This window comes from Babylonia areolata, chromosome 17, assembly GCF_041734735.1.
Source record: "Babylonia areolata isolate BAREFJ2019XMU chromosome 17, ASM4173473v1, whole genome shotgun sequence".
Lineage (NCBI taxonomy): Eukaryota > Metazoa > Mollusca > Gastropoda > Neogastropoda > Buccinidae > Babylonia > Babylonia areolata.
This window is the reverse complement of record NC_134892.1, coordinates 20,228,291-20,249,367: the sequence shown is the minus strand read 5'-3', so window position 1 is coordinate 20,249,367 and position 21,077 is coordinate 20,228,291. Positions and strand designations below refer to the sequence as shown.

Genomic DNA, 21,077 nt, shown 5'->3' with positions numbered 1-21,077 from the left:
GTATCAAAATCGATTTCTGCACGACATTTTTGTTTCAAATTCTTCATGTGACAAACTGACCAGTTTCTTTTTGAAAGCATGCTATGCAATACCCTTCTTTGCCTACGTACTTTATGCAATTAATGATCCAGGGCCCTAACTGATTTTTTTTTACAACAGAATACTGGTTCAGCAAGAAGTCTTGATGGGTCTATACAACAGATTTTGTAGAAGTGAATTTTGTATGGCAAACATACCTCTGTCTAGAAACTATTTGCGTCGGGAATGTCAAGACATTTTCAGGTCCATATTTTTCAACATTTTGAAGTTGAGGAAGGTAATGCCACGCAACTAGCGTCCATTTGCTGTTCGTTATAATACTTTTTTTTCTGAACCAGGTCAACTTTAAAGCTGTAACAAAAGTTTTCAAATGTTGCAGGCAACGTTCTCTATTTCTTGTGCTTGCGTTTGGGCACAGTTTTTCTGTTGCTGTTCATCTTATTCCTTGTTCCATAGAAATCTATAGCATAGCTTCTTCAAACCTTGGCCGAAAATGGCAGGTAGGTTCGACAAAAACACCCACATATGTATCGGTCTTTAAAAAAATGAGTAATTTTAGTATTGTCACCCATCCTGTCAGAGGTAGCTGTCTTACCATCAAGATAGTTTACCATAGTGGTTTAACATCATTTTGCGTAATGAGAAGAGTCATTTAAATCATTAGTAAACTTGATGCCTAATATTTTGATTTGTGCAGGGTTTCATTTCAAATGATCCATGTAACAGACTGAAGTGTTTTTACAGCTACCTAACCATATTGCAGTTGTCTTTTCTTTGAGTTTATCTGTAAACCTGTTTTTTTCCCAAACATGTGTAATCTATTAATGCACATCTTATATGATGTTTTATCACTTGCTGAAAGAAATTCCCTATTATGAGCATGCTGTGTTCTGTGTTATTTATTGTGCAACCATGCACACCCTTACACTAACGTACCATGATTACCAATATTTCAACAAACATTACAAACAAATATGGGTGTAAAAAAAAAAGAGTGGAGTAAAAAGGGAGAGAAGACTGGTGGAAGGGGTAGAGAAACAGTGGGATCAATTCGCAGGTACAGGGACAGGTGGGATGTCCATACTCACACTCATTCCTCATACAAACAGCAGGGCCACATGCAGTGGTTTTTATAAAGTGTTCACAAACATTGATCCAAACTTAGCAACAGCATTTCCTACTTAGCCATAAGCAGTTCCAACAATGCCCAAAGCAGCACATAGCCACATAAACAGTTCCCACTAAGCATACCATACATGTACCAGCCCACAGCCCAAGGGGCAGTCATTAAGGATTCCCCTGCACGTTTCCACTAAACCTGTGCCAGGTTCCATGTCCTTCAGGACACAAACTAAGAATTGGCTTACGCACTGCAGTTTTATCTCTTCCAACATCTGTGTATACTAGTTGAAAACTACAACACTTCCTGACTGGTTGAACAACAGTAACCAGTCTCATCCTGTACTGGAGATGCTGAGTACATGATACATTCACTTCTCTATTCTCTCATTCGTCCACTTCAACCCACATGTGTATGTATCCACTCTGTGACAAGTCTAGCACATGACGTCACAAGAAGAGCAGATGGAAAGGTAAGGTGGGGGAGGATGATACCAACTTTGGGTACGTTAGCCAGCCTGATCAAAGATAACATTAGTGTAACTTTTCCGACATACCGCCATTACCAACATCATCAAACAAGAGCAAGGCATGAGTGTGAACGATGGAAGGCAGGGAAGGGGTATATGTATGATGGTTGTGTTCAACTATGACCAACAGAACAGCAGAGGAGGTAACTGCCATCACGACTATTTGGGCTGGAATTTGATTATGGTGGAGAGTGTCTTGCCCACTCTCTTGGCCAAGAGGGTTTTGTGACAGTTGGCGTTGGGATGGTTCCCAAAGGCCAACTAGCCCCCAAGGCTGCAGCACTAAGAGCCAGTGCAGTGTTGCCTCCTTGTTTGATAGTCATATTCCTTTATAAAACATTAAGCTGTAAATGATTTCCCATTGCAATGGAGAAACCATTGATAATACAGCTTTCACTTTGCTGTTGACCCAACTGTAAACTTATGCCAATCTGTGATGTAATGATGTAAGCTGAGTGTGTTGGGCTGAAAGGGAAGCAGTACGGACCAAGGGACTGGGGGGGGGGGGGGCATATGGGAGGGGGGGGGGGAGGAACAGTCTGCACTGGAACTGCTCGCCCGATCAGACACTACTGGCACATTAACACTGCTCACACTGCTCATCGCATTTGCCAAGCCTTGTCGGCGAACTGTTTGCGGCATAAACAAACACTGGACTAGCGACCAGGACAGAGGAATGGGGAGGGAGGGGGGGCAGGGAGGGAAGGAGAGCAAACTGACGGCTCGACCTCAAAGAATGAAGTGCGGAAGGAATAGGGAGGGAGATGTGAAGGTGGGGTGGTGGTGGTGGTGGAAGGATGAGGGAGGGGAGACAGAGTAGGGGTCGTGCTCTGGTGACACTACCTGCACACTACAACACCGTGATAAAAGATCACCCAGTCTGATTCTTTGGTGCACTATGTACAAAGTGGAAATCAACAAGTTGATTCAGGGGCTTTTGTGGTTTAATTTAGATAACATTTATGAGTGATGTTGGTCTCCAGTTCTTTGTAGAATGCCTGTGTTTGTCTCCTTTTGGAATGCACGTTATCCAATATTATACCTTGTGTAAATAGTGGAGAAACCTTGGAAACGTGATTTAATGTCGTGTGTTTTGGTGGAATAAAACATTGAATGATCTGTCAACAAGGTGAGTAAAAAGTAATATTTTCAGATGAAGAGGAGAGATAGTAGCCGGACCACTTTCCTTTCCATCCTGTTTTTTTGTTTTGTTTTGTTTTTTTTCTTCTCTCAAACGGCATTCAATTGTGGCTAAATAAAAAATACAACAACAACAAATAAACAAAATAATAGATACATAGCAAACAAACAAAAATAAATGAACAAAAGAATTATTTTTGTTAGATCTAGAACATTTCCTTTCTTTTAATTTAAACATACACAATTTCAAACCTTAGCACCACGAATGCAAAACCAAAACGTACGGAATTCAGAACGATTTTGTTCTTCTTCTTCTTCTTTACATTCTGAAACTTCGGATCATTCTCTGGATCTGAGTCCCTCAGTGGTCCCTACGAATGTCAAGCCAAGCAATGTTCTGTATGAGTCCTACTCTACATGACAGAACACATGTCTGAAATACCATTGCTGACATACGCAGCGCCGCTTTTTACGTAGGAACTGACAGTTTCCAAAAATCCTTCTGGAACCTTATCTTCGATGATGTTGTTTTTCACGTTGGTTGTGGCTTGCGACAGGGTAACACCTGTTCTCTGCATTTCTGCTCGTTCCAGTTCCTCCACTTTCAGCTTGATTTGTCTCATGATGAGGGATTCGAAGAAGTATGCAATCCGTCTCTCCAACACAAAGTGCTGGGATCAGAGAAAAGGAGACACGGTTAGATAAAAGCAGACACACCAGACAGGGTGGGAAGAAATATATGATGAAACGGAGACCAGAGGCGATGACTGGATAAGGAACAACACAAGACAAGATGAGATGAGGGCTCAGACAGGACAGGACAATGTGGCTTTGACTTCGATGGACACTGTTCCCACCATCTCTTACATGGTTTATCGGACCAGCAGTAGACACTGTTCCCACCATCCCTCACATGGTTTATCGGACCAGCAGTAGACACTGTTCCCACCATCCCTCACATGGTTTATCGGACCAGCAGTAGACACTGTTCCCACCATCCCTCACATGGTTTATCGGACCAGCCGTAGACACTATTCCCACCATCCCTCACATGGTTTATCGGACCAGCAGTAGACACTGTTCCCACCATCCCTCACATGGTTTATCGGACCAGCAGTAGACACTGTTCCCACCATCTCTCACATGGTTTATCGGAATAGCAGTAGACACTATTCCCACCATCCCTCACATGGTTTGTCGGAACAGCAGTAGACACTATTCCCACCATCCCTCACATGGTTTGTCGGAACAGCAGTAGACACTATTCCCACCATCCCTCACATGGTTTATCGGACCAGCAGTAGACACTGTTCCCACCATCCCTCACATGGTTTATCGGACCAGCCGTAGACACTATTCCCACCATCCCTCACATGGTTTATCGGACCAGCAGTAGACACTGTTCCCACCATCCCTCACATGGTTTATCGGACCAGCAGTAGACACTATTCCCACCATCTCTCACATGGTTTATCGGAACAGCAGTAGACACTATTCCCACCATCCCTCACATGGTTTATCAGACCAGCAGTGGACACTATTCCCACCATCCTATCAGTGACGTGAATGTAGTCTGTGCGTCAACAGAAATTCCTGAAACACCGCTGTCCCGGTTCTTAGGTTCCTGCGTGATTCCAGGTCACGACAGGTCTGCAGGTCACTAGCAGACTAAAAGGGAAGTGGAGCCGACAAGACCGTCGCCATGTTTGCGCGTCATGTTCCTTGTGACCTGTCAGCCACCCTCCTACAGCGAGGCTGGGCGTTCCAACGCTGGAGGCGGTGTGTTCCCTCAGCCTGCAGATTTTTTTCCCCTGAAAGTGTTCACCCGCTTCCTCCAGCTGTTGAGCTCTTGCTGTCATGGGCCCATTCTCTTTTTTTTCCTCAGTTCCATCGTCTGTACCATTTCAGTGTCGCTCTGGGCTGGCCTTCACTGATCCCCGCACCCCCACCCCTCCGCCTCCTCCATAACTCAACGGAAACAAACGGGTTATTTCTGACTAACTGAAGTTTACACCCGTGAAACACTCAAGTCCAGTCTGCATAGCATGTATATAATCATTGTCAGTCGTGTTCGACTATGACTATCAGTACAGCAAAGGAAGCAACTGCTGTCTCAACCATCTGGGCTAGAATTTGACAACAGTGGAGAGTGTCTTGCCAAAGTTACATCCCCACTCTCTCGGCCACGATAGTTTTAGGACAATCGGTGTTAGGATGATTCCCAGAGGTCAACTAGCCCACAAGGCTACAGCACTAAGAGCCAGTGCAGTGTAGCCTCCTAGTTTGAGAGTCATAGTCTTTCACAGGACTTCCCATTGCAATGGAGAAATCCTCGATCATGCAGTTGGGCTCAACTGTAAGGTTATATCAGTGTGTGAAATAGGCTGAGCGGGTTAAGCGGTAAATCTGGTCCATTAAGAATCAATACAGGCTGTCGAAGTAAAACTCCAGCACGTTTGTTTCCGTTGAGTTATGGAGGAGGCGGAGGGGTTGGGGGGTGGGGGACAGGGAAGGCCAGCCCAGAACGACACTGAAATGGTACAGACGATGGAACTGAGGAAAAAAGAGAGAATGGGCCGTGACAGGAAGAGCTCAACAGCTGGAAAAAGCGGGTGAACACTTTCAGGGAAAACAATCTGCAGGCTGGTAATCCAGATCTGACCCTGGTGTAAAAACCAATGCTGATACGAATAGATTGCTACAACGGTATGTAAGCAGTGTGGCGGACAGATGGAGGTTCAGTGACTGGAGCCCTACAGTCATACAACAGAGCATTGACAATCACCATTCTTCGTCTGTAGAACGAGTGCTAGGACCTGTTCTACAGTTTCGTTACAAGTGTCAGTGCGTACATACTGGCTGGACCTGAATGCATGTGTGTCTGTGCTTCAGACATCGTCCTGTGTAGAATATCATGATATGATTGTGTGTGTGTGTGTGTGTGTGTGTGTGTGTGTGTGTGTGTGTGTGTGTTTTCTTCAGTTTAACGTCTATTCACTATAAGTGTTTTTAGACGGAAAGGAGTAAAGTAGTGTATAAAGGAAAGGGAATGCATGTGAATATTAGTGTTAAAAAATTAATAATAAAAAAAAGAGAAAAAAGTTCATGTTATGTATCAGAGGAAAAGTATATAATAAGAAAAAGTCTAAAGAGGTTGTGGTGTGTATTGAATGAGTTGTCATGGGAAGGAGAATATGTATATGCATATCAACAAGTATTAACCTACAGCAATGTAAATATAAATAACAGTATCAAATATAATACATCAAAGGAGGATACCAACTGGACTGGAGTTTAAAATTTCTGAAAACATTCTAAGCAATGAATAATCATTCAAAATCTTTTCAGTGGCTAATGAAATATTGGAAGAAAAGTCATCAACTACATCTTTTGGAAGTAACTGTCTTATGCTCGGACAATGAATAAATAGATGGCTTACAGTTATTTGCTTACCGCATATACATTTTATATTTTTAGAAAATTTTGTACGAAAGGCATTTAAACGAAGTCTATACATTAGACTTGAAATTTGTCTTGAATGTACTGCTGGTGTCGAATTTAGAAAATGTTTGGGATTAGCTGCATTCTTTGTGTTTACACAACATTGGTAATATTGATTATTTGAATCTATAAGTAATTTCTTAAATCGATTTCTAGATACATTTTCTATACAGCTAATGCATTCATGTAGATCTAACTGGATGTCAAGTTGTATTGCGCCTTCGAAATTTCGTGCTGCTCTTCTAGCTGCTTGGTCTACCCACTCATTTGAAGATATCCCACAGTGCGAAGGTACCCAACAGAAAGTTATTTTAATGCCCTGTTTTGTCAGTTGGTGAATAATATGTTTTATTTCCATTGTCATCTCAATTCGCTTCTTTGAATTTGGAGATTCTATAGCTGGTAATACTGACTTTGAGTCTACACATAATAAAATTTCACTTACAGTTTTCGGAATGTCTGAAATATAATTGAAGGCCATAAGTATGGCTATAAGTTCAGCTGTGAAAATGGAATATTGTCTACCAATATAGTATAATTTTTCTATTCTAAATGAAGGAATTACAAAAGCCGCTCCTGAATTACCATCTTCTAGAACAGATCCGTCTGCGTATATTTTTAGATAATTTGAATATTGATTTTCTATATGTGAGAGCACTTCAGGTTTTAACAAAAATGGTGACTGGTTCTTGGATAAATCTGTATAATCCATGTCAAAGGTAGCTTTACACTGCTCCCATTCAGGGACTGGTGAAAAAGTAGGTACTTTTGCAATTTGCTCGTCTTTTGATTCCGTAGCACTAATGATATCTGATGCAAATGTATAATGGATGCCATAGACTGTATCGTCTTAGCTCTTTTAGCAAAATCTTGGATGTGTGTGTGTGTGTGTGTGTGTGTGTGTGTGTGTGTGTGTGTGTGTGTGTTGTCTGTGTTTGTCTGTGTTGTGTGTGATATATATATATATATATATATATATAGAGAGAGAGAGAGAGAGAGAGAGAGAGAGAGAAGGGCTTGCATATCAGAGTACCTGCATCATACTGATGAGTTCTTCAGCCTGTCTTTCTCTCTCTGCCGTGTTGTTCATGCCGAAATAGCGGCCTCCGGCCTCTTGTATCATCTCTTTCGCAGGGCTTCTGAGCTTCTTGATATCATCATCCAAATTCTTTCTGAGATCCTCTGGGGAATTCAAAAGCAATATAGATGTACCCTAACATACAATAATCCATCGACCAAAAGACCATAACAATGACAACAACAACAACAATAATAATAATAGAAAGTGGCGATGCTTACCAATGGGTTTTTCTTTCTTGGAATAACCGTCAATCCCATTGAAGACCAGAATCAGGTACTCTTTCAAATCCTGAGAAAACAGTTGTTTGATCTTCTCGTATGCCTCATACTCCTCCTTGAACAACAAGCACACAAAAAGGTTTTCCTCTCTCTCTCTCTCTGTCTCTCCCTCCCTCCCTCTTTGAATGGATACCACTTTTCAACGTACGATCTGTATTTATTGCTGTATTTATAGCATTGCAACTAACCTACTACCGACATACTTCATAAAAGTTCAGGACTACTTACAAAATCTAGGTTGTCTTCATGAAATTAGGATGGCTTACATTATGAGATGACTTAATTGTGTAGGCTGCACATGGTTTACAAATGAACTCTCTTTGAATACACAAGCAGCTGTTTCAGGCACACTTATGCCATGAACGATTTGAAAAATACGTTTGAAAAATTAGTGTTTGAGTCAGTTACGATTATTCAGTTCTTTAGGGTAGGTTGGCCTAACTGCGAACGATTCAGTCGAAGGACCAGCTCAGCGTGTGTATTGTACTGTTTTACAATCGTCAAATATAGCTCTTCTGTTTTTGAAGGCTTCCCCCGATTGCTTGCACAGGTATATGTTCGTCTGCTTCTTTTTTTCATTTTTTTTCAACGGTTGAAATAGGGGTGCTTGAAAGTAAATGCGCACGGGCAAGTCTGATTGCGAATGATGGGTTTGGTAACATGTGGACATTTAAAACACGTGCAGGTCTTGGAGTTATTCGACATAGAATATTATTAGAACATTGCACCAGACTGGTATATTTTTGGTTTTGATAACACACACACACACACACACACACACACACACACACACACACACACACACATGTATATATATATTAAACACACACCCCACACAACACACAAACATACCCTTTTGAGAACACTCACCAACTGTGTGTCATCATTCGCAAATAGACTCACGTCAAAATATCCTATGGTCTAACTGCAAACGACACGATTTGGGAGATTCCTGTCAGAACACTTTATCATCTCTCACCAGCATGCTTTCTTGAATTCTCCCAGCACTGGTAGTACACAATTCATTCAACATATCCAATGAAATCAGCTATTTTAAACTGTGTCAAAATTCAAGTCTTACTACTTGCTTCCCTTGATTTTAGGATTTTGAGAGCACGTTTGTGACCTTGGTCGGTAGTGGTGCGCGAAGAGAAGAAAAAGCGCGGAAATAGCCTGAAATAGCTGGTGTTTGACTGTTTCTTGGATATGGATATCCATTAAGGTATCAGAACGAGGTCGAAGCAGACGTTGAATTGAGAAATATGTGTAGTGAGAATGCTTCGAAATGGGGCGGTACACGAAGCGTTTGCAATTATATTCTACTTTGCAGCGGACTTTAAAGAATTCTTACATGCCCGAGATACACCAGAATAATATGATTTAAACAGCGTTATGACTTCGAATACCCCCAATCGATTTATCGCCGTTTAAATTTTTTTTGAACGTAATTGATGGATCCGCAATAGTGCAGATCGCAGTTAGACAGATCTACCCTTTAATTAAACGATAAATGGTTCATAGCAAAGAATGGTTGGAAGTACTAGTACAATATAGCACATCTGGTTATATAAGGTGCTAAGTGCATTGGCTGCATTCCCCTCAGTTTGCCGAAAATTCTGCATCATTTCACCAGATCTCCAAGATGAAAACTGTGCAAGTTCTCAAGCAGTTCTTAACTTTTCGTGAACCCTGGGGGCAATAGTCGAGCGGTTAAAGCGTTGGACTTTCAATCTGAGGGTCCCGGGTCCGAATCTCGGTGACGGCGCCAGGTGGGTAAATGGTGGAGAATTTTCCGATCTTCCATGTCAACATAACTGTGTGCAGACCTGCTAGTGCCTAAACCCCCTTCGTGTGTATACGCACGCAGAAGATCAGACACACACGTTAAAGATCCTGTAATCCATGTCAGCGTTGCGTGGGTTATGAAAACAAGAACATACCCAGCCGCCGTGGCGAAGTGGTTAGCGTCGCGGACTGACGGCTGGGAGGACGCGGGTTCGAATCCCAGCGGAGGTGGGCTTTTCGGCCCGTGGCCGGCTCCTACCCAGAGTTGAGTGTGCTGTGGGCTTAAATGGGGAGACTGGGACCACACAGTCGAGTGTCATCCACTTCAAGGATGCGTCTTTGGGTGTGTTGCTCTAATTACCTGACCAACACTGCAAGTGTCTGTATCTCTCGGGCCTGGTTAACGCCGATAGAGTACAGCCTTGTCACGCAGTCCCAAACCAAAATGGACCTCCATAGCAACATCGTCATCGTCATCGTCATCCTCCTCCTCCTTCATCGTCATCAATATAAACAAAATAGTCTCAAAGTCTGTGGCCTTTCATGCCCTGCTCTCATGGTGACCTCAGTTTCGATACCCCTCCACTTCCGTGCTTGGGGTGACTCCTGTCAATGTCGTCAGTGTCGGCAGATTCATGGGCGGCTGTTGTTTGAGGGACGTGGTGGCGGTCTCCACTCTGGGAGGGACGCTCACTCAGTCTGGCTCCGGAACTAAGCCATTATTGTCGTTAGTAGGGGGCTTAGTAAGTGGTGTCCTAAGTACGTTAAAACAGAACAGGCACCACTGAACACCACCGAAGTGACTAAGCAGCAGTGCAGGGTCTCCTCTGGTGTGTGGCCTCCTGGCGACCTAACATCGATGGTTCCCTGTGGACTGCCAACGCTGGAACTGCGAAGGACGAACCCGGGTGTGGCCGTGTATGGGGGAATCTAAATGAGCGGCGTGGGAGTAATGCCACTGAAACGGTGCAGATGATGGGTCAGAAAAAAACAAACAAAAAAAAAAAACATAAACATACCCAGCATGGCTGGAGTATGGCTGACTACATGATGGGAGTAAATAAACAAAACGGTCATACACGTAAAATGTTACATGTCTGTCTGAGTGCATATGTGTGCGTGCCTGAAATCTGATTGAATGACACAGGAAACGAATGATGAGCGCCCAGTGGCAGCCGTCAGTCGGCTCTACCCAGGTTGCCAGCCTGTTGTGCAAATGACCCCGTGTTTGTAAAGCGCTTAGAGCTTGGTCTCCGACCGAGGATAGGCGCTATATAAGGTATCCATATCAACCAATAAAAAAACATGTAGTTAACATTATGGACGTACCGTCGTAAAGCGACGGTCACAGCGAAGAACGAAGACAATCACGTTGGGTCCAGGGTTCGAGACAGCCACGCTTTTCGCCACTTCTTTGTAAATGACTTCGTCGGGCAAATCGGTATCGCACAAGCCCGGTGTGTCCGTTACCTGCAGTGTGCATAAAAGACGGTGGTGTTCTCTCTCCGGCTCTTTCTGTCTCTGTCTGTCCCTCTCTCTCTGTCTCTCTCTCTCTCTCTCTCTCTCTCTTCTTCTTCTTCTTTTTTCTTCTTCTTCTTCTTCTTCCTATTAATAGCAACTTAAACAGATATAGTGAAAACCCTGAAAGTAAACGATGCCCAAGTTGTGGACACAGAATCGAAAACGAACACCACTTTATTTTTGTTTGCCCATTATTCAATGACTTGAGGCAGACGTTCCTAAAAGATTTCCTAAATTTACCCATAAGCATAATGGTAGAGGGGGAAAAACGATAACTTAAGTCGCCAAGTTGGCAAATTCGTTTTCCATGCTGTAAGAAGGAGGCAACAAACCAATACAAGTTATCGGATTTTATCAATACCTCTCCGAGAAATGTATTTCTCGTATTTTCATTGAACCTTGAATGCCAATGTTATTGGTAGTTTAGAATGTATGCCGTGCAGTGAATTAACATTATACTCAATCTGGAAATGGCCTCATACTTAATAAGAAAAAAATAGTTCGTATATACTGTGTTTAAAATGAAATCACTTCATAGTCTGTAAATGAGCTGCTGGATTACCCATCCCTATTCCCCCATCCATCTTCCCCTTCCCCAATGTCTATGTATGCCTATGGCCGAAACACATTAAACCATCTTCTTCTTCCTCTCTCTCTGTCTCCCTCCCTCTCTCTCTCTCTGTGTCTCCCTCTCTGTGTGTCTCCTCTCTCTCTTTCTTCTTCTTCTTCGTGTTTTGTATCTCATGTTTGGTTTTTCTTGTTGTGTGTGTGTGTGTGTGTGTGTGTGTGTGTGTGTGTGTGTGTGTGTGAGGGCATGGTGAACACAAGTTTGTAGCTTATACTTTTACCCAAAAACTAACAAACAGAAATTTCGAGTTCGAGTGTTGAGCTATGAGCTCTGTGTCTGTCTGTCTATCTATCTATCTATCTACCCAGCATTACTCATACCTCTACTGTTGTACCAAATCGAGAGGCCCTCTTCCAGTCCGAAACAAGTGTCTCTGAGGTCATTCCACGTCCAACTTTGAATCCGATTGATCGGTCAAATCTCCTGTCATCTCCTGTCACCTCGCCATCCTTTTTCCCCAGCAGAACGTTGCCCAAGGTGCTTTTACCTGCCCCAGTCTTTCCCAGCAGCACAATGCGCAGACCCTCGCCAGAATAACCTAAGATGAGGAATGAAATTTTGTATGTAAACGAAGAAAGAAAGTGACTCAAATTCAGATATCGTAAAAAAAATTTTAAAAACAAAAAAACAAATAAACAAAAAACCTGTCCTATTGTCACCACTTTGTGTAACACACATATGTAAATGTAACATAAAACATCTGTATTGTTGTTAAAACTGAGAGTAAGAAAGTTGGGAGAGAGAGGAGAGACAGACGCTTTGATGCTTGGACACTAATCTTATTGGCTACGAGGTCCTTATGGCATGGGTGAATGCGTCAACATAAACGAAGGAAAATGATGAAAGCAAATACTGAAACAATACGAAGTTCTTTCCGTGAAGAAAAATGGTAGCAGCCAACAGGCCGCCCAACACTTATGATGAAACCGTTCATTTATCCATCAATGAAACAGATTCCATCATTAACAAATAGTAAAGAGTGGTAACTCTCTCCATTACACAAGGTACGCAACTTCAAGTCAGTGATGCTTACGCTACCGATTCAGTCAGCACACAGGTAAATAACAGGTACATTGGAACAAACCCAGACACTTCCTCAAAAAAGGAAGCGCCGGGCCTGTCCTTATACCAATCCTTTGACATGTGCACACAGCAGCAAAGACAGAAGAAATGTGCAAACACAAATTAGCTTTTATTCAAGACTGCCATAGCCTCTTTAATCCTGAATAAGCCACACAGAACACATGGACAATACAGAACAAACACATGGTTGCCTCGGTGGTTTATTAACTGGAAACTAACAAATAATGAGGCCAGGAGATTAAATGATTAACAAATAGTGTGTCAAATGATCGGTATAAGGACAGGCCCGGCGTTTCCTTTTTTGAGGAAGTGTCTGTTATTTACCTGTGTGCAAGCTGAATCGGTAGCGTAAGCATCACTGACTTGAAGTTGTGTACCTTGTAACGGAGAGAGTTACCACTCTTTACTATTTGTTAATCATTTCATCTCCTGCCTCATTATTTGTTAATTTCCAGTTAGATTCCATCATTGCTTTCAGAAGACAAGCCTATCAAACCACGCAGTCTGTACCTGTTTTTAGTGACTTTTGCATCATCTTCCACGATTCTGATATAGATTTTGCCATCACGGATATCGCCTTGTGATCTCCTGATGTTAACATGCTAAGGAGATCTTTTCTTATAACAGTTTCTTTTTTTTTTCTTCAAAAATCACATATGTATTTCTCAAATCATCGTAAGATTCATTGTCAAACATATAAAGAATTTAATCATCAGGAGGAAGGTGGCAGAATGGTTAAGACGCTCAGCTGCCAATACAGAGAGTCCGTGAGGGTGTGGGTTCGAATCCCGCTCTCGCCCTTTCTCCTAAGTTTGACGGGAAAATCAAACTGAGCGTCTAGTCTTTCGGATGAGACGATAAACCGAGGTCCCGTGTGCAGCACGCACTTGGCGCACTGAAAAAGAACCCATGGCAACGAGAGTGTTGTCCTCTGGCGAAATTACGTAAAATGAAATCCACTTTCATAGGTACACAAATATGTAAGCATGCACTCAAGGCCTGACTAAGCGCGTTGGGTTATGCTGCTGGTCAGGCATCTGCTCAACAGATGTGGTGTAGCGTGTATGGATTTGTCCGAACGCAGTGACGCCTCCTTGAGAAAGTGAAACTGAAACTAATCATCAACTGCTTGGTTACACAAAGGACATGACATAAACCATTTATATTGGCACTAAAGCCAAGTGTTCTGAATCTAAATTGTGCAAGCATTGTATGATGCCATTTGTTCGTAGTAACGTTTAGGAATTTTTCACTTTGAAATATATTTGAAAGGAACGGAACCAGCTGTAGTTATCCTTATTATCTATATCTGAATGACATTTTTCTTTAGGCGTATTAAGCAGTCTGGATTTAGAAATAAAAGTTTGCTCATACCCTACACCTTGACGCACCCATACAATTGCAAAACCATTTTCTGACAAAATGTTTCTTATAAAAGAAGTCCAGTTTTATTTTCCTTTCTCTGTCTTGGTGAATTAATACCATATCGTACGCCTGTTTACAGTCTACTTTCAGGCAATTCAACAGTTTAAAAGAATGCTTAATACACTTTAGATAAGTTTTTACATACAAAGATACCTTCCGGTTTTACCATATATAACTTTGTTTGATGCATGTATTGGGACACATGCAAAAGTATCTACTCTCTCTATTTGCTCATTTTTGTTAATTCCCAACACTTCAGCGCACATGTATGTGTTGTTCAATTTGGATATCAAGCATTTCCCTGAAGACATTAACATCAGTACAGTTTGACTTTCCCATTGTTTTAAGTATTTCACATACACTTTTCTTACCTTTAGGAACAGTTTCATATCATGCCACGTAAAGGCTTAATTTGGCTGTGAACAGTAACCCTAAGTACCTGCAAGAATTTCAACTCAACTGCAACTGCTAATGCATTAATAAAAAGTGAAAACATATTTGGGCTCAGTCATCCATGCTGTACTTCACGATGATACGGAAACGTCACTATAAGCACACTCATCATTAACACGTGTAAACACTGAATCATATACACCCTTCAGATCTTTATACAATTTTCCATTCACATCATTTGTTCCTAGAATATTACATTATCTATTACGGATGATAGAATCAAAGGCTTTTTATATCAACAAAGGCTGTGTATGTTTCATATTGTTTGGCAGATACTTCTGTACCAATGCAAACAATGTAAAGATATTATCAATGGTATTATAAATAGCTCTAACTCCTTCTGTACCAATGCAAACAATGTAAAGATATTATCAATGGTGTTATAAATAGCTCTAACTCCTTCTGTACCAATGCAAACAATGTAAAGATATTATCAATGGTGTTATAAATAGCTCTAACTCCTTCTGTACCAATGCAAACAATGTAAAGATATTATCAATGGTATTATAAATAGCTCTAACTCCTTCTGTACCAATGCAAACAATGTAAAGATATTATCAATGGTATTATAAATAGCTCTAACTCCTTCTGTACCAATGCAAACAATGTAAAGATATTATCAATGGTATTATAAATAGCTCTAACTCCCGCTTGTTCCTCAACATTTTTTCTTCTCTATCTGTCCATTTAGTTAATATCCTTTTTGCTTTTAATGCAGTATGCACTGTACTCATTATACTTGTTTGGGCTATTCCATGATATATGTTGGGGTTGTTAACGTCATCTTTTTAAGTAATGGTATCATCATACATTTTGCCAAATGCAAAGGAAAAGTCACACTTTGAAAACGGTTTGTAGAACAGAACAGTAAGATAAATCTATATCATCTGAATTGACATGTTTCCCAAATGAACTTATCTTGACCAGCAATTCTCCCACACTTCAATTTTGTTTATACCTGTAAAGATTTCTTCTAATACACTTTGTTTTTTGCCTGTTCTGATATTCATATCACCACATATGAAAATAAATGGTGATGGGTGGTTCTTCGCTTGCGAAGATCAGTGGGAAGTTCCCGCCAGGGATGGGCGGCATAATCTTTATCAATATGTTGGAGAAGATTTTCTAGAATTAAAAACACCATCTTTACCGTTTGACTCCACAGGAATTCCTTCAGGTGCAATGTAACCATAATCAAATCTTTGCCCAAACCAAACACATATTTATCTATTCTTAATGAAACCATATTGTTAGAGCTCAGTTTGATGAGAGAGAGAGAGAGAGACAGACAGACAGACTGACAGACTCACACACACACACACACACACACACACACACACAGGGATGACTTCATTAGTTCGATTAGTTTTTATCGCTGAGAGTGAGAGATGAGGAAAGTAAGAGAAGGGGAGAGGGACGAAGACAGAAAGTGAGACAAAGAGACAGACAGACATAGAGAAAATACAGGGGTTGTTTGTGGTTGTGGGAGGGTGGGGGGACGGGCGGGGGATGGGCGTTTGACCCACTTTACCTCCAGACGCCATTTTGACTCCAGTACAGATCGTTTCCTTTTAGTCAGATTTCAACCGGCTGCAACACAAAAACATTTCAAACAAAACAACACTGAAGCACACTTAATACAAAGCAACACTGAAACGCATTTCAGACCAAATGCCCATGATGCATACACAGGAGCTGTACACCAACAGAACGACTTTCTAGTGCAAATCATGAAGCAGTTTGTTTTCAATGAGTTTAAGTAGGTACATTGAACGTTGCCCACGAACGAAGAAGAAGAACGTTGGTTACAAGTTCAGGTAACTGGAGATTCAACAATGACTATCTAAAAACTACTGATTTTGTTCAGAAAAGATGAACGACCACTTAGACGAACTGCTAAATGAAAGTACTGATAATTGCATGTAAGTAGATAAATGGGGCCTATGAAAAGCTTAAGCTTGTAAATTTTGTTCCGAGTATGGAAAAACAGAAGCACAAATGAGATTAACAACTGCATAATACCAGTACAGAATAGGGGTAAATCTTGGTAAGTGATCCCACCAACATTGATTTTCAAACTGATTTAAAAGCGCAACGAGGAGAAGAAAAGAAAGAGAAACACCCGTAGGTGTATAGCAGTTTACCAGTAGAGAAAATAGGAGTAAATCTTTTTTCAGTGACCCCGCCAACAGTGATTTTCAAACTGACCTAGTTAAGGCTGAAGCAAAAGCTAGATTTACTGCAAGTTGAAAAAAAACCCCAACAACAAACAAACAAACAAACAAAACAACAACACAAATCAGAAGAAGAGTTTGATAAACAGAGGAAGGCGAACGTAATACTGAATATTCTGTAACTTATAAAAAGACAGAAAGCAAAAGGTAATTATCAGAATGAGGAAAGTTTCAGAAGAAGTAGCTGCAGATCAGAAACACATTCTGTAAGAACAAATTTTGGATAAATTTGCATCATCAAACCACAGTGGAAGAGATTGTTAGAGCAGGTGTGAGGTAAGTTTTTAGAGGTCGGGAACAAAATCCCCGTTCAGGTGAGGACGATGATGAATTACATGAAGGGGTACTTACTGAAGCGTTTGACGGAATCTATCTGGAAGCACTATGGGTCGCAATGAAAATAATACCATTGGTCAAAAGCTTATCAGCACCATTCAGCAACTTTACTCCAAAGCTACCCGTGCCGTACTCACACTGGGTGCCATTTGAGAGTGGCTTCATTTTTCAATTGGAATCAGCGAAGGCTGCCTTCTGTCTCCCGCACTGTTCAACATATTCCTGGAACGCATCATGACTGATGCGAATGATCACCATCACTTCTGATAATACTGTTCATGAAGAGAAACTAGGAACTCTTCAACAGTTCACCTACCTGGGATCCGTCATCAGCAGTGAATGATCCAAACCAGAAATCCTCTCAAGGGAACCAAAGACAACATCAGCACAGTCCAGACCTACATGACAGAGCTTCAAGACCTAAGTGAAACACAATATGAAACTCCCACGTGCACTGATGTATTCCTTCTGCCTTTCTCCATGTGAAACATGAACCCACGAGGCGGATTTGGAAGGAAACATTAAAAGCCATGGAAATGAGTTGTCATGACACAGTACCAAACATCGAATACATTTATCACATCACCAATAAACAAGTCCACCAAATCTTCAAACAGCACACTGGACATTGTGAAGTTCTGCTGACGTCAGTTCAGAAAAGAAAGCAACGCTGGTACGGCCACAAGACAAGATCCAGTGGCCCTGCTAGAGGAATCCCCCAAGGAACTGTGCAGGGTGGGAGACAGAGAGGAAGACAGAAAAAAACACACACAAAAACCAAACAAAAACAAAAAACAAAAAACAAAAAAACAACAACAAACAAACAAACAAACAAAAAAACCCCCACAAAACAAACAAACAAAAAACGATGGAGTGGCTATACTGCAGAGAGGACAGGAAAGTCATCTGCAGTGATGCAGGCTTTGACTCACAACCGACAGACCTGAAGGAACGTGAACAGTTAGTGGAGCAGCGCTCCAATGACACTTCATAGAGCTGAGGGAAAGGAAGGCTGTTTGATTGAATCTGAAATGGGTAAATAACCAGGCACAATAAAGGTGTGTTTTGTTTTTTTTTTTTTGTTTTTTTGTTTGTTTGTTTTACCATTCCGTCCAGTTAACGAAACAAAACCTGGAAACAACTAGAATCATCATCATCATCATCATAATGATAATAATAACAATAACAATAGAGTAAATCAACAAGTAGTACTAATCATGATAAGAGAAAATAAAGACAATACAAAAAATAAATCATATTAAATTAGATACAGATAGAATTATATGAAAATAAACCAGACAGAAGAGAAACGAAACAGATGAGAAGAAGAAGATGAAGATGAAGAAGAAGAAAAAGAAGAGGAAGAAGAAGAAGAAGAAGATGATGATGATGATGATGATGACGATGATAATAATAATGATAAAATTTTATTTTTATATAGCGCTATAATTCAAGCATAAGCAAGCTCTAAGCGCTTTACAATCCAGTACCTAAAGTGAAACAAGAAAGCATATAAAAAGTAGTAGAAACATAAAACAGAATCATTAATATTATAAAAACACAATGCATAAAACTCACAAAGTAACATGTTATCAATACTACAACTGTTACACTCCAACACTCTCACTAACACACACGCACAGACACACACATGATTAAACGGATGAGATGACAGCAACTTGCACTTAAAATACATACATGTAAAAAAGAACATAATTGTAATCTGCATGCCATAGATTTTGTAAAAATTGTAAAATAAAATTTTGGATAGAAAAGGTAAAAGGGGTAAAAATCGGGTCATTCTCCCTTTCAAACCACACCACCACCATTCATCTACCCACCCCCATTCTCTCTACTCTCTCATCACACACACTCACATTGCCATGGCCCTGGGGCAACAGAACTATTTGAGTAATGACAATTATTTTTTAAAGAGATAAGTTTTAAGATTTGCTTTAAAGGTAGATAGATGAGTTGTTCGTCTGAGAGCAATAGGCAGAGAATTCCGAGTTGTTGGGCCGAAGACGGAAAATGACCTCTTTCCACGGGACTTAAGGAAGTATCGGGGAACAGTTAGCTGGGAGGAATCAAGAGATCTCAATGTTCTGTTTGGCAGGTACGGGTTAACAAGCTCAGAAAGATATGAGGGTGTGGTATCACAATTCATGATGATGATGATGATGTACATTACCTCAATAAGTCATGAGAGGAGGTTATCTGAACCTTTAAACTGAGTTATGGAACAGGGATGTCCGTTTTTAACCAATAGCATTAATCCTAGCAGTAAAGTTACTAGAATTAAAGATTGGAAAAAGTCCAGCTGTAGATATTTAGCCCCTTATCGTTGTGAGAATAGACATATGGACATAAAAGACTGGCAAATGGTTGATGACATACCCTCTGTTTCTGAGAGAACGAAATGGCATATATAAATCAACACCACAACATGCTCAAACAGGAGGGCCAGTCCACTATGACACATTGAAAAGCTAACAAAGGGAGGAATTTTTATCATTTCCGTGAACTCAAGAACAAGACGACAACAACGACGACGACAACAACAACAACAAAATCAGAAACAAAAAACTCTTAAAGCTGATACTGCAAATTAATGGTCACTAACCTCAACTTTTTGTGTTCCCAGGAGAGGTGATGATGAAAAACAGCGTCTGATTCAAAACCGAAGCGAACGCTGCCACACTGCGCACTAACATACTCATGCACACACTGCTGGGTTTGGTTTGGTGGAAAGAAAAGGGGGCTGGGTGGGGTGGGGAGAGGGGGGTGGGTTACGGCGATGGGAGGAGGTGTTCCGGGTTGCTGCAAAGGACACAATTATGCACTGACTAGTTTTTTTTAGGGAAAAAGATATGGCCGCACAAACACAACAAACAAGAGCAAACAAGGCGTGTTTATTTCCAGAACGTTGGTGCACAAAGCACAGCTCAAAGCGGGGACTTCGTGCGTGCGCTGGTAAAGTCTGAAGGTGACTCCAAGGACGAGTATGACCCCCCCTCACCCCCCCCACCCCCCAAACCAACCTGAAATCGGGCCTGAAACACTCTCATTGGAATCATTTAAGGACAGGTTGTTTTTTTTCTCCACCTCCTGCTCCAACCTCTTCTTCCACTGGAAAATCTTGATATTGCAAAATGCTGATTTTTAGATCGGTCTTTCGCCTAACGACTCCACCAATGCTTTCAGCATCACGTTAAAGCGTAGACTTCGGGTGTGCGCTGGCAAAGTCCGAAAGTGACTCCAAGGACGATTATGACCCCCCCCCCCCACCCCTCCACTCCAATTGGAACCATTTCACACAGGTCTTTTTTTTTTTAACTCCACCTCCTGCTCCAACCTCTTCTTCCACTGGAAAATCTTGATATTGCAAAATGCTGATTTTAAAAACCACAAGGCAAGAGGTGAAGTAACGTTTGGAGAGGGAGTCTTTCTAGAAGTGAAAATGATTTCCGCCTTATTTTTAGATCGGTCTTTCTTCTATCGACTCCACCAATGCTTTCAGCATCACGTTAAATCGTTTTTCGTAAAACATGTGATTCACGATGGGTGGATGAACGCATGAAAGAGTTACAAAATCATCTATGACTTTGGGGAAGTCTTTTGGGGTCAGTCGTAGAATGATTTTAAGCTTTGGGGGAGTCTTTTTTAGGGTCATTCGCAGAATGACTGCATCAGAGTTTTTAGTCTTTATTTTTTTCTTTTCGGAACGTTCCTGTTACTGTAGGGAAGGACAGAGATCCAGAACGTGGTGGGAAAGAAGGAGTTTTAAGGGGTTTCTTTTGAGTCGTCCCTACAATGACTCCATGGGTATCCCATACATTATATTCACCAGTCTTAACACCAAATCTACAATTTACAAAAAAACAAAGAAAGCAAAACAAACAAACAAAAAATAAACAAAAACAG

General features: G+C 41.2%; 1 protein-coding gene across 3 annotated transcripts; it reads right to left on the bottom strand.

The window, feature by feature from the left end:
• Positions 1-1,154: 1,154 nt before the first annotated feature.
• Positions 1,155-19,921, bottom strand: LOC143291742 (GTPase IMAP family member 4-like). 3 transcript variants are annotated; one of them, XM_076601809.1, is made up of 7 exons: positions 19,777-19,921; positions 16,115-16,173; positions 11,943-12,160; positions 10,803-10,943; positions 7,629-7,698; positions 7,363-7,511; positions 1,155-3,499 (listed from the first exon to the last, which is right to left on the bottom strand). In XM_076601809.1, exons 2-7 carry the CDS (start codon positions 16,125-16,127, stop codon positions 3,242-3,244), a joined length of 849 nt encoding a protein of 282 aa, XP_076457924.1. In that variant the 5' UTR covers positions 16,128-16,173; positions 19,777-19,921; the 3' UTR covers positions 1,155-3,241. The 3 variants fall into 3 exon arrangements, with proteins under 3 accessions (XP_076457924.1, XP_076457922.1, XP_076457923.1); XM_076601807.1 differs by having other exon boundaries at positions 7,629-7,743; positions 19,777-19,919; XM_076601808.1 differs by having other exon boundaries at positions 7,629-7,743; positions 16,115-16,175; positions 19,784-19,875.
• Positions 19,922-21,077: the final 1,156 nt, after the last annotated feature.